This window comes from Protobothrops mucrosquamatus, unplaced genomic scaffold, assembly GCF_001527695.2.
Source record: "Protobothrops mucrosquamatus isolate PMUCROS unplaced genomic scaffold, P.Mucros_1.0 scaffold481, whole genome shotgun sequence".
Taxonomy (NCBI): domain Eukaryota; kingdom Metazoa; phylum Chordata; class Lepidosauria; order Squamata; family Viperidae; genus Protobothrops; species Protobothrops mucrosquamatus.
In genome coordinates this window covers 257133-269996 of record NW_015386801.1, presented here as the reverse complement: position 1 = coordinate 269996, position 12864 = coordinate 257133, and the positions used below count along the sequence as shown (strand labels likewise).

The window sequence follows — 12864 nt, the reverse complement described above, 5'->3', positions numbered from 1 at the left end:
TTCTTGCAAAGTTGAAATTGATTGAACTTTTTAGTCCCACCCAGTCTGCCGTTACCATCGCAGTTACACCCACCCAGTGGGCCACACCCAGCCAATGGGCCACGCCCACCCGGCACTCGACAATGCATAGTGGGTTTTGGGTTGCAGTTTGGGCACTCGGTCTCTAAAAGGTTCGCCATCAGTGAGATAGGAAGTATAATGCAAAACATCTCAAGGTTATTGGACTGCTTGCTCCTGAATCAGAAGATATGTATCGTTTCAGCATTCAAGTCAACATTCAGTTTTTGTAGCCATGTACTAACTTATTTTAACTTTCTATTTTCCATATCAGGTTTATCATGGCAAGATGACTTTACACAGTATGTGATTGCCCAGGAGATGGAACACATCCCTAGGCTTTATCTTCCTTCTTCATGGAATTCTGCAGCTGAGGATAGGTAGGAAGAATAGTTTGGGATGTAGCTGCTACTATTTCTTAGCAAATATCTGTGGTTTAGTTGTAGGTTGTACTCAACAATAAACTATCTCCCTTATCTTCTTTAGTACAACCACCTGCCTGTTGAGCAGAATGATGTGTAAAGTGTAAAGCACAACAATATGCAAAGATAGTTTGAAAAACTGCTGCAGTGTATTGATTATCAAGCCAAGAATCAAGCATCTCCAGATCTTTCCTTCACTAATCTGCCCTTCAGATGCCTGGACTTCAAACCCTAGAATTCTCATCAATGGCCATCAGGTCTGGCTGGGGAATTCTGGGAGTTGAAATCTCTACAGCTGAAGGCAACCAGTTTAGGATAAGCTACTGCATACCTAATTGGGAGAAGGTTCCACTGAAGTCAGTAGAGTTTACTGTTGAATGAAGGCAGGGTTATACTGGATTGTACTATTAAGACAACCAAGATGTGAATCAAATATCAACTGGAAGTGAGAGGGAGAGAATATAATATTTTTTAAAAAATGGAACAAAGAAACAACATACCAAACCACAGTATAGAATGAACTAGGATTGTAAAATGGAAGATCCTTCTTTATGCTCTTTCTAGTTATCCAAGAAGTGAATCACCTTATATATTATCAGGCCTTAGTGCACATTTTTTCCTTTTTATTTATTTATCAAATTTATATGCTGCTGCAGTCAAAGTCTCTTGTCAGACAATAAGGCATGAAAATACAATGAATATAGAAGCTGAGACAGATAAACCCTAAACAAAATACAGTGGTCCTCAACTTACAACCATTCGCTTGGAGACCATGTGAACTTACAGTGGCACTGAAAAAAGTGATTTATGACCGCTTTTCACAGTTATGACCGTTGCAGCATCTCTATGGGCATGTGATCAGAATTCAGACACTGGGCCACTAGTATGTATTTAGGAAGGTTGCAGTGTCCTGGGGTCATGTGATCCCATTTTGCAACCTTCTGACCAGCAGGAAGCCAGATCGACTTAACAAATGTTTTACTAATCCAACAATTGCAGTGATTCACTTAACAACTGTGGCAAGAAAGGTCATAAAATGGAGCAAAATTCACTTTACTGTGTTGCTTAGCAACAGAAATTTTGGGCTGAGTTGTGGTCGTAAATTGAAGACTACCTGTATGTGGCCTCAAGCTCTGTCTCCAGACTTTTCCAGAAGGCACACGATTCGGAGGCAGGCGGATCTCCCATGAGAAGCCACGCTTTTCGCTTTTGTTATAAATTGCCAAGATGAGGATTTGATTGAAAGAAAGGGACGTTTCCGTGCTGTTCCCTATTGTGATCCAGTTCCACACCTGCCAGAAAATAATCTTTTTGTCACAGCCGATGTTTGCAGTATGCACTGCTGGGTGCCTGGATCACAATCTAATCAGTATTACAGTGAGGAGAGGTGCCAAGCTTTTACAGCTCAAATTCCCACACTTGCATCAAAGACGTTTTGTTGGCTACTTAAAAAGCAGAAGTAAATTGTGCCCTCTAGCCAGAAAGACTCCTCAGGCCCTATTATAATTATAATTATAATTATAATCATATGAAAGATACACTGGCAGAGTAGGGCTTTGGGTATGACCATTAGTTACCATGCAGAAATTTCCCCTTATTGAACTAGAAATAGGGAACTTTTGATCCCCAGTTTATTCTCTAACCACAACAAACTGCTCAGAATCTTCCCAAATGGAGTGACACATAAGCCAGTTAATGGATGGATGGGTAGGTGGATGGACAGACATTTTTTTTTTAAATAAATTTTTATTGATTTTTCATTGAAAAACAAAAACATAAATCTTTTATCACAATATCAACCAAAAAAAAAATCAACACCAATCAATACATTCACGGACGTGTCCGGTGTCCCCTTCCTGCACCACCCTCTCACTTGCCTACACCTTCCTCCTCCCATCCTACCACCACTCCTCCTTCCTCCCTCTTTCCTCCCTCCCTTTCTCCCTCAACCATCCCGTCAGTGCAGTTGGGGTATCACCGGGCACCTCCTTAGAAAATCATACATATATATACATATAAATCTATAATACCAACCTACCCCTTTCCCCCTCCCCCCCCCCAGGACTTCCCAAAGCTAATCTAGGAAATAAATGCACAATCATCCAATTCTAATCAAAACTACTCATTATTACTACACACTAGTACAAAATTGCTGTGACTCTAAAATAACATTAAATTACAACAAAATTTTTTTTAGTTATATCAATATATAATATACCTATTTTTATTCTAAGTTTTTAATCAAAAGCTACATAATAATATGGACAGACATTTTACCCTGGAATGTCCCCTTTACAGGTTGCCACCTCATCACCTAGTTCCCAGGAGACCCTCTTTGTCATCTCAGCCTTCCTCCCCTCAGGGAGGTCACCAGCCTCCTCTGCCCCCAGCACTCCTGCAGAGGTATCTGGAATTGCTTTTGGCCTCTCAGCCTGAGCTAAGTCACAAGAACGCGTTCCTGTCGTCTTATCCTCATTACCAGGTGTGTGTATTTCAATAAAGCTACTGAGCATCGAGGAGAATGGCCTCAGCCTTTCTTACTGGCTGTGAATGAATTGGGTTCAGTGCACTTGGAGAGCACAGAGTTAGGCAGTGTTGCTGTAGGACTTGCTTATTTCCCATTGCTTGGAAATCTGTGGCCCTCCAGATGTTATTGGACTATTATTCCCATAATCACAATAATCACATTATCAGGCTGGATGGGGTTGATAAGATTTGGAAATGAACAACATCTAGACCCGGGGTAGGCAACCTTGGCTCTTTTATGACTCGTGGACTTCAACTCCCAGATTTCCTGAGCCAGCCATGCTGGCTCAGGAATTCTGGGAGTTGAAGTCCACGAGTCATAAAAGAGCCAAGGTTGCCTACCCCTGATTTCTAGACAGTCATAGGTTCCCCACCCACTTTTTCCCTTTTAAAAATAGTGCCATTAAAAGAACGCAGGAACAAAGATTCAAGTTACTGATTGGACCATTTCATGGTTCTTTATAGCAATACATGTAGCACTTGGACTTATATACCGCTTCACAGTGCTTTACAGCCCTCTCTAAGCGGTTTACAGAGTCAGCATATCGCCCCCAACTATCTGGGTCCTCATTTTACTGATTTCAGAAGGATGGAAGGCTGAGTCAACCTTGTGCCGGTCAGGATTGAGGGAATCAAACTCGTGGCAATGTGAGCAGAGTTAGCCTGTGATACTGCATTCTAACCACTCTGCCACCACGGCTCTTATTATTATCTCGTATTATCTAGGATCCCTCTTTATGACAAGGAATTGATTATGGGGGCTATAAATGCAAGACACTCTGTAACTAAGCTATGATACTCCAATAAATCAACTTCAGTTCCTAGGATTCTCAAGGAAAACTGAGAAAGATTGTTGTCTGAGAAAGGGCCAGTGTCAGGTCCTTTCCCTATTTGCATCTAACTCGGGCTGACAAGGAAGGCAGGAGAAGTGTGACAGCCTGGGCCACCCTGCAGCTGTAGGGGCTGCCCAGGGAAGCCTCTCCTGTTTTAACAGGCAGCCTCTGTGATCTCATAGATCATCTGCCTCAGTACCAGATTTTGACAGATGGCTAAAGTCTAGCTTTCTGTCTAATTCATTTACCAACATTCACAACAATGTTGAAAACGGGGAGGGGAGCAAAAACAGAGGGTTTCTCAAATGGCTTTGCTTAACAATATCCTGCAAAGCTAAATCAGTATACCACCATCTCTAGAAGAAAGCCAGAGTGGAGACTTTAGAGAAAGACTAGAGCAGCATTGTTATGCCAACATGGTGTATTGGTGACTTCAGATTCAGTGAAGGAAACTTTAATTTGGTAGCATAGCTCTTGCTACCTCCAAGAAAATCTGGGGAAGCCTCATATCAGAAAGCCGGAGAGCCCTTGCAAGTGAAACAATGAGCTAGATTTTCCAGTGTTGTGACTCAGTTTAAGACAACTGGTTTCATTTGTTTCTAAATCGCCTTTCTGTGTACTTCTACTTCAGTTCAGCTATCCAGATGGCACCTTCCAGGGCAGTTCTGGTGGTCACAACCCAAAGTCTCCCATTTTCTTAGACCAAGCTGCTCCTTCCAAGGTCTTCATGAGCGCCAGCACTGCTCCTCTCTATAGGGAACAGCAGGGGCTGGATGGAAGTCAACTTTTCCAAGACCTGGGGGCACTTTACTTAACCCAGGAACAGACAGGTAAATCCAGAAACAGGGCTGAGAACAAGCAAGATTCCAAGATAGATTATCCTCTTCAGGACAGTGGTCACAACCTTGAAAACAGAGCAGAGTCTCAAGCACACTCTACCGAGCCAGGTGAGACTTTTCTTATTTTTCAGCCCTCTAAAGAATCATTTAGCTTATTCATCTTGGCTTGAAAGCCTTGATGATGACTCGGCTACAGAAGCAACACCATCCCCTCCTTTCTATCCACAGACAGACTCGTACAGAGGCTTACAGCAATATTTGCCAACTATGGGATTAAACCACAGGACATGATTCAGTTCCTTCAGAGTCCCAATAAACATGGTGAGTAGAGGGATGAGGACTTGGAGCAGAAGAGGCAGCAGGAGGGATGGTTGTAGCTGGAGGAGAGCGATTGGAGGAAGGCTTGTGTCTGGGTGTAAAATAGGAACTCTGTGGACTGAATCTGAAGAGAGGAGACTCCATGCTGCCCCTGTGCTAGCTCATGCAATCCAGGCTTAAATTTGTGCTGGCTTCACCCCAGAATCTGTTTTTCCTCTGTTGGTATTTTAGCTCTGGAGCCTATGACATGGCAATCAGAGAACATGCTTGATCCTCCGCAGAATGTCTTCCCTTAAGTGCAAGGGTAGGAAACTAGTAACTCTCTAATGGTGGACTGCGACTGCCATGACCATTGGCCAGGCTGGCTGGGGCTGATGGGTTACTTTGACAACATGAAGAAAGTTATAGATTGTTAACTTCTACTTCACTACTTTGAAAATCAACCATATTAAACTTTAAGTTTCCCCCCCCCCTCATCTTAGAAAATAAGCATTTTCCTTCTCTAATTCTTTCCTTAGCTGGTAGGCTTGAACAAGAGGCTCTGGAGTCCAAGCGGGTAAGTTTGCCAGTTTCTTGATATATATGGAAATCTTTGGGTTTCTACAATGTCTCGTCCCAAAACATTGAAATGTGCTTTCCTATTACTCATTGGAAGATACGCTGTACTTGAGCCAACCTCTGGATATGAGAAGTAGATTCCTCTAAGCTGCACTTGGGGTTTTTTTTCTCCTGCCATAGCACACACCTGGGCTACTTGCATGTACGTGGGGCAGAGTCATTTTTGTTTTTGTGAGTTGGGGGAGGAGTTGTTAGTCTCCAAAGGCCACAGGAAATGTGGAGGGTGATGGAAGTTGTTTCTGAACATAGCCAGAGTGGGGGTGGCTTGTCCAGTTTAGTAGGGGGGGGGGTGGAGAGAGTTCAAGGAGCTCACCTCATATTTTTGATCTAAACACTTACCTAAATCCCCCGATTCATTCTCTCCCCCTGAAATAAGACCAAACAGTTTGGCCCCGTCCACTTGGGGCAGGGACTTTGGAGGTTTTCTGGGGCCACGTTTAGACTACAATTTGCCTGTACCATCAGAGAACAATCCTCCCCAGCCAATTCTTACATAGGTGGCTCCTGCGAAGAGGAAAAAAAACAGATCATTACACATTCAACCTTGAGGATGGAACCAGCAACCTGAGGCAGAATTTGAGAAGGGAATTTGCGAGGCTGCCTATAGTAATAAGCAGGGGTTATCAAGGTAGCTGTGGGTTGTTGGTTGACGTGTTGAGCACTGATGGGTGACCTTTCCATCTTTATTCAGGTGACAGAAGCAGAAATGCAACACAGGGAGGAGCCGGAGCCAGTCCCCTCTCAAGAAGACTCTGTCAGTGTCATTCCCACAGAGGGGCAAATTCAAGCACACAGGGAGAGATTTGGCTCAGCTGGGGCCCCCATGTCAATGACAACATCTCCCCCAGACTCACAGAAGCCCTTAAGCCCTGGGGAAGGTGATACCAGAAGTCCTGAGGAGCAGGGGGTGATGGTGAAGAAGAGTCGCATGGCAGTAGGTGTACTCAATAAGGATGGAGAGCAGCCAGAGACACCATTGGCGGCAGAGGAATATGGCTACGTTGTCACTGACCAGAAGTGAGAGAAAGGAAGTGTCTGGGGAAATGAGGGAGGGGCAAAATAAAGGGGCGGATCCAGAGAGGCAAGTTGTATCGATGGCCCTTAACTTATGACCTATCACTTCGCGACCATTCAAAATGACAAAAGATTCCCCAGGTCTGAAATTCCAACGACTGTCTCCCCCTCCCCCCTCTCCCATGATCACGTATCTGTATTTTGGGCTCTCGGCATCTGGCCTGCATTCACAGCTGTTTGCAGCAGTCGTGACCATATTTTATTGCACTTTTTTGCTGCAAACTTAGCATTTACATGTGGTTTTTCAGAACAATCGTTGCAAAAAAGGTCGTAAAATCAGACTGGTCATGTGAGTGACCCGCTTTACAACTCCATTATGGCCGTACGTCGAGGACTGCCTGTATGACTTGGTTTATTCAAGGTGTGGATGCACTTGACTAATGCATGTGTGAGATGGATTTGGATCAGACAAGTGCATCTTATATCACCCCAAAGCCATGCAATGCAATGCAATGCTATGCTATGCCAGACTGGCTGCTTGTCCAGGCTGTCTGGGGCTAATTAAAAATGAATCTATCTGGAGTGAACAAGGTTGGGGCAACCTGAGCTATACATTGACAAGTTCCAGCAGATAATAGGGTGATACTTATAATAATTACTCTCATTTGCATCTGCGCAGTGGTTGGACACATGCATCATGTCCAGCCATACTATGATTGATTTATTTTTCACTCGGTGTGACATGGAAAAGAGAATCAATGAATAAATTATGGTTTGTTATAAAACAGTCTGCTGCAATAGCAAAGTCAGGGTACATATTGGGTTATTAATTGTAACTGTGGATTAATATAACCTATAACTTGGGAGCACAGGATTTGTTGGGTTTTCTGGCTTGTTCTTGGCTAGCATTTTAGTTCCACTCAAACCTTTACCCAATTCAAAAAGATATCCAGAAAAGACTGACTGAAAAAGAGGAGACAGCAAATGTAGGATGAGCATGTCTTGATTCATTAAAATTACTAAAAAACTTACTCTGATCATTTGTAGCTTATCCAACAAATCATGGTTAAAATCAAGTAGGGTTCAGTGTGATAACTGCAATTATTGTGGTGCTGAATACATATAATTAACATAGGTGGGACAATTCAAGCAAATTAGAGGAGTGGTATAAGGTGGAATAGGGGAGGGCGGGTGTGTTGGAAGTCAGGATGTCAGCCCCACTAGATAGGACACTACGAAATCAAATCCATATGATGGATAAATCTACTTTGACTGAGATGGGCTGTGATAACAGACCCTTGACAAACCTGATTGTATTGTACCTCCTCCCCTTCAGTAAATTAGGGAGGTCTTTGTCTGAGTCACTTCCAAATGTTGTCTCATTTTTCTGGACTTAAAATAGTGTTTCTGCCCCTTTTGTCTCAGTAACAATTCCTGAAAGATTATCTTCTTTACTCTTTACACACTGGGAAGTCCTGTGATAAAATCGAAGGTTATAGAGGTTAATGAGTGACCCTGTTATGTTTGATTCACTTATCACAAACGATACAGATTGTTCTTTTGTTTATTGTGGTATTTGGATAAATCAGATATGAACCCCAACAAATGGCTAGTATGGTTGAGGTACTTTTACCAGCAGAAGATCTATGAATATGTAAGGTGTGTGCCAGGTGATGATTAATATCCAAGATGGAACACCCACAGCAAGGATTCCCAACCACGGCAACTTTAAGATGTGTGGACTTCACTTCCTGCATTCCCAGCTGGCATCCAGCTGGGGAATTTTGGGAGCTGAAGTTCACACATCTTAAAATTAATTACCTAAAGGTATTATTTATCTGCTGTTTATTAACCCACTCTCTTCTCGACACGCTTTTCCATTAAGTCTTGACCTACTGCATTTTTACCACCTGCAGGCCATTAAGCCTGGCTGTTGGCATTCACCTCCTTGAGACCCTGGCTGAACGTGTTCACTTATCTACTGCCAGCTTCATCAATATCAGGTAAGTGATGTAGCTTAGTTGAGGTCTAGGGTTCCACGAGAATCTGAAGTGTGCTGTTATTTGCAGTGGTTCTGGAAAGGGAAGAATCTAATGAGAAACGATCAGAGGAAGTACCGGTGACATAGTTAGCCAGAGTGTGATGCAGTTCTCTTAATGAACAGTTTACAAGGACTTCCTTGTATTCTTGAGGTAACTTTCCCCAATTTAGTGCTCCTCAATACATTAGGACTGTAACTTTCAGAATTTGTAGCCAGTTGGCTATCCCAACATACTTGTAGGGCTCCATATTGCTTTGGAATGAATTATATCTCCTATCCTATATCTCCTATCCTATTGAGTTCTCATTATTGGGTGGCTAACACAAAGTCTTTTCTTTGTTACATCTCAACAGGACTCCTTATTTTCTTAAGTAATGAACCCTTGTTCATATGAGTAGGGTCCTTTTTTAGCAACTATGTACTTGCTCTGGATTTTGAACTACCATACTTTGGGCTTTAAAGCACAACTTGAGGTCTTTCACATTTAGTAAAACCTCTGAGTTTTATTTATTTATCTAAGAAAAGGTTTGTGGCCTCCCAACTCACTCTTGGTGACTCCAGGCAGCTAAACCCCAAAACAAAAATAATACAAAAAAACCCCCAATAACCTCCCCCATCCCCCTGGCAACAGCAATCATATGAACCACTTGATGGGCTCCATGTCATTCTGGGGTCCCGTGGTTCATTGGCAGAACCATGAATGAAGAGAAAACTAAGATAACCTTACATAAAGGGCATTGTAAAGAATTATGATGGGTAGCTATAACAGAGACATCCTACAGGAATGGTCAAAGAAAACACATTTGTTGACTGAATGATGTGGTTAGTGAAAGCAGAATCCTAAATTCAAATCTCTCCTTATGTAGTGTGTTGGGTCCAGCTCTCACATTCCGCATCCGTCAAAACCACCAAAATTTGTCTCTGAATGATGTCGCCAATAGGGCAGGTAAGTTGAGAGCAAATCAGTAGTCACACTTATACCAGTTCTGTGTCCTAGCCTTATCAGGACACTAAAATAATTTGTTTAAGAGGTACAGGATATCTTCTATGTTAAAGTAGTATTAGCATACTTTTTTGGAACTTGGAGCCAACCCATTATTATTTCTATTACTTTTATTGTCAGTGTTACTGTAAACATTATTATTTTAGAATGTTCTCTCCTTCAAGAAAGGAATAATCAGCTTAGCAGAAGGTTTGCTTGGCTGTTTTACTTTATTTTGCTTGTTATGGTGATTGGGTTTTTTTCTTTTTTTTAGTAAAAATCAATTTGGTTTGGAAAGATGACTTTGGGGTCCATAAAAGAGGGAGCAGGGGAATTCCCTCTATCATAGTATTATCCTTTCTACTCGTGCAATAACCCCAGCATGTCAAACAGAAACAGACCAGTCCTCAAGTCATGTTCCCCTAGCTTCCATTCTCAGTTTCTCCCAGTTTCTATTCTTCACTCAGTTGCTGCTTTCCATGTGCCCAAGTTCAGTCCTCTAGTATGGCTTGTTCATTTCTATCCTTCCTCTAGCCCTGGTGAAGTCAGAGCTGGAATCGGAGGTTGGAATAAAGATCCTACAGATGGGTATAGGACAGGTAAGACTTGCTTATGATTGACCTCATGGCATTTTAAAGCTTGGGCAGTGTTTGGCCAAGAGAGAGTTCTGAGAATTCTGACTCATAAGCCAAGGCCTCAAGTTGCCTGTTTGGAAAGTTTGCTTTTGAGTTAAAGAAGACTTGGGAGCAGGAGAAAGAGATGGATCTAAAAAATGTAATCAGCTCTTAGAAGACGAAAGCCATGGGCTGCAAAATATGGAAATAATAGAATGAAAATTCAGCAAAGGTTCCAAGTTTTAGTAAAGGGGTGGGACAGAGCCTGAGGAGAAGTCAGAAGGCAGCAGTGGGCAATAGCGATTTTGACAAGGCTCCATAATGCCAGGATGATGGAATGGCAACAAATAGCAAAGCATGTAGTTTAAACCAGTGATGGCTGTGATTGTAGTGGAACTACAACTGCATCTCCCATTTTGCCACTGGCCATGCTATAGCAGAGGCTGCTGAGAACTAGATCCCAGTGACATTTGAAGAGCTACTATCTCTCATCTTGGGCTAGACTCTGTGCACCATCTGCCTTGGGTGGAGGTGGTTCTTTATCCTAAGCTCACCTGTTCTATGCCTGTCTCTCCACAGCGTAACGAGGCTACAACATACCCCCATCCTGCCCATTTCGGCAACACCTTCCACTCGGTGCTGCTCACCTTTGTGTTACTGGCCTGTGTGGCCGGCATTGTCATTGCTGCTGCTGTGGTCTTTTGTCTGCGCCAGCATGCCAAGCAGCGGGAGAAAGAGCGGTTGGCAGGGCTGGGGCCAGAGGGAGCAACCGACAGCACCTATGAATACCAGGTACCAGTGGGATTGATGGCAGGGAGGAACTTCGACATCACTGAGTCTGTCAAGATCGCTCTACATGTAGCGCCATGGTTCACCAGAAATCATAGGCCGGGATGCCTGGCATTCTCCATTTAGTTACTGAAGCCATTTTTGGAGTTCCTCAAAATTGACTGAGATTGCACAAGAGCCCCAAACAAGCCCTAACTGGCTTAGCATGTTGTGCAGCGATAACCATTAAGGCTTTAACTGGTGTGATTAAGAGTGTTGGGTAAACACATTCCTAAAACTGGCCTCTCATTCAGTGCCAGAATACAAATGCAAGGACATTTGTATTCTGGCTCCTAGCTCCTTGGGGAGGATTCGACTGAGGTGACCTCAGTTATGCCTTTATTTTCCTACTGCTTTTGCATCTCTTGAGTGGAAGAATTAAGGATCTTTGGATGATTTGAATGCTTTTTGCCTCTGTCCAACTCTCTGCTTTTCCTTTCTTTTGTCTGGTCTCAGTGACCAGTGTGCATGGGTGTTGTAGCTGGGTCATCTTTCCACAGGAGCTCTGCCGACAGCACATGGCTGCCAAGTCACTCTTTGGCCGTGCAGAAACCCCTCCGCCCCCTGCTCCTGCCGAAAACTCTCGTGTCAGCAGTGTCTCCTCACAGTTCAGCGATGCACCCCAGGCCAGTCCCAGCTCCCACAGCAGCACGCCATCTTGGTGTGAAGAGCCTGTGCAGTCCAACATGGATATCTCCACTGGACACATGATTCTGGTGAGGAGCACCCACACCCTACACATTTGTGCTGTTGGGACAGCTTGACAGAGGTTTGCAAGCTTGCCAGATAGAGCTTTACAGAAGACATAGATGCGTGGTGTCATTTTTGAAGTGAAACACCAACCTAAGTGGCCCCACTTAATCAACCAGGGCCAATCTCAAAAGCTAAGCAAGATTAGATCTGAGGATAGATTTGATTGGAGACCAAGAGGAAATTCCAGATTGAGAAGACAATGGCCAGAGCAAAGTAGTTCCATATTGCTGCCTGATGATTGCCTGGTTGTATACGTGAGATCATCAGGAGTTAAGTCTGACTTTTAGGAGGCTTTACTTTTTTCCTTTTTTTAATGAAATTAAAACCTGGTAAGAAAACTCAACGTGGTTGGCTGGGGAATTATGGGAGTTGAAGCCCACATATCTTAAAGATGCTGAGGTTAAGAAACAGTGCCCTAGATTTTGACAGCAATGTGACTGTCCTTAGATGTATTGAGATTGTCGATTCTGGGAATTCAGTCCCCAAACTTCTTCAGAGAACACTTTCAATAGATCTCAGTAATCTCTTTGGGGGGGGGGAGGGAGATGGAGAGGTATATGTTTAAGTCCAAGATATGACAACTGTTCTGTTGCCACCACAGGCATATATGGAGGACCATCTACGTAATCGTGATAGGTTGGCTAAAGAGTGGCAAGCACTGTGTGCATACCAAGCAGAACCAAACACTTGTGATGCTGCCCAGCGTGAAGCCAATGTCAAGAAGAACCGCAACCCAGATTATGTGCCCTGTGAGTCCATACAAGCACTGCCTATGGGCACTAGAGAATGTGATTGTCCCATTTTATTCCTGTTCCTTGCTGCCTAAACAGAAGGTTTGGAGTGTGGCCAGAGCATGGTTCTATGGTGATGGCTATAGGCCCACACTTAACTTGGCACTGGGGAGGGGAGTGCAGCAAGACGATGGTATGTGGGACAATAGTACAAAATGGGCAGTACATAAAGTGAGTAGAGCCACATCAAAGGGCAGATAGAGCCATATTTTCTTATTTTCTCTGACT

General features: G+C 43.4%; 1 protein-coding gene across 1 annotated transcript in view; it reads left to right on the top strand.

Annotated features, from left to right (window-relative positions):
- The window catches only part of PTPRN (protein tyrosine phosphatase receptor type N), a 46335-nt gene that overhangs the window by 17923 nt on the left and 15548 nt on the right, over positions 1-12864 (top strand). Inside the window, exons 4-15 of the mRNA XM_029284273.1 lie at positions 332-437; positions 2778-2961; positions 4470-4785; positions 4906-4998; positions 5514-5551; positions 6305-6630; positions 8544-8630; positions 9535-9614; positions 10185-10249; positions 10844-11056; positions 11593-11808; positions 12447-12594. Of these exons, the coding sequence (XP_029140106.1) occupies positions 332-437; positions 2778-2961; positions 4470-4785; positions 4906-4998; positions 5514-5551; positions 6305-6630; positions 8544-8630; positions 9535-9614; positions 10185-10249; positions 10844-11056; positions 11593-11808; positions 12447-12594 (1872 nt within the window). The remainder of the gene's footprint in view (positions 1-331; positions 438-2777; positions 2962-4469; positions 4786-4905; positions 4999-5513; positions 5552-6304; positions 6631-8543; positions 8631-9534; positions 9615-10184; positions 10250-10843; positions 11057-11592; positions 11809-12446; positions 12595-12864) is intronic.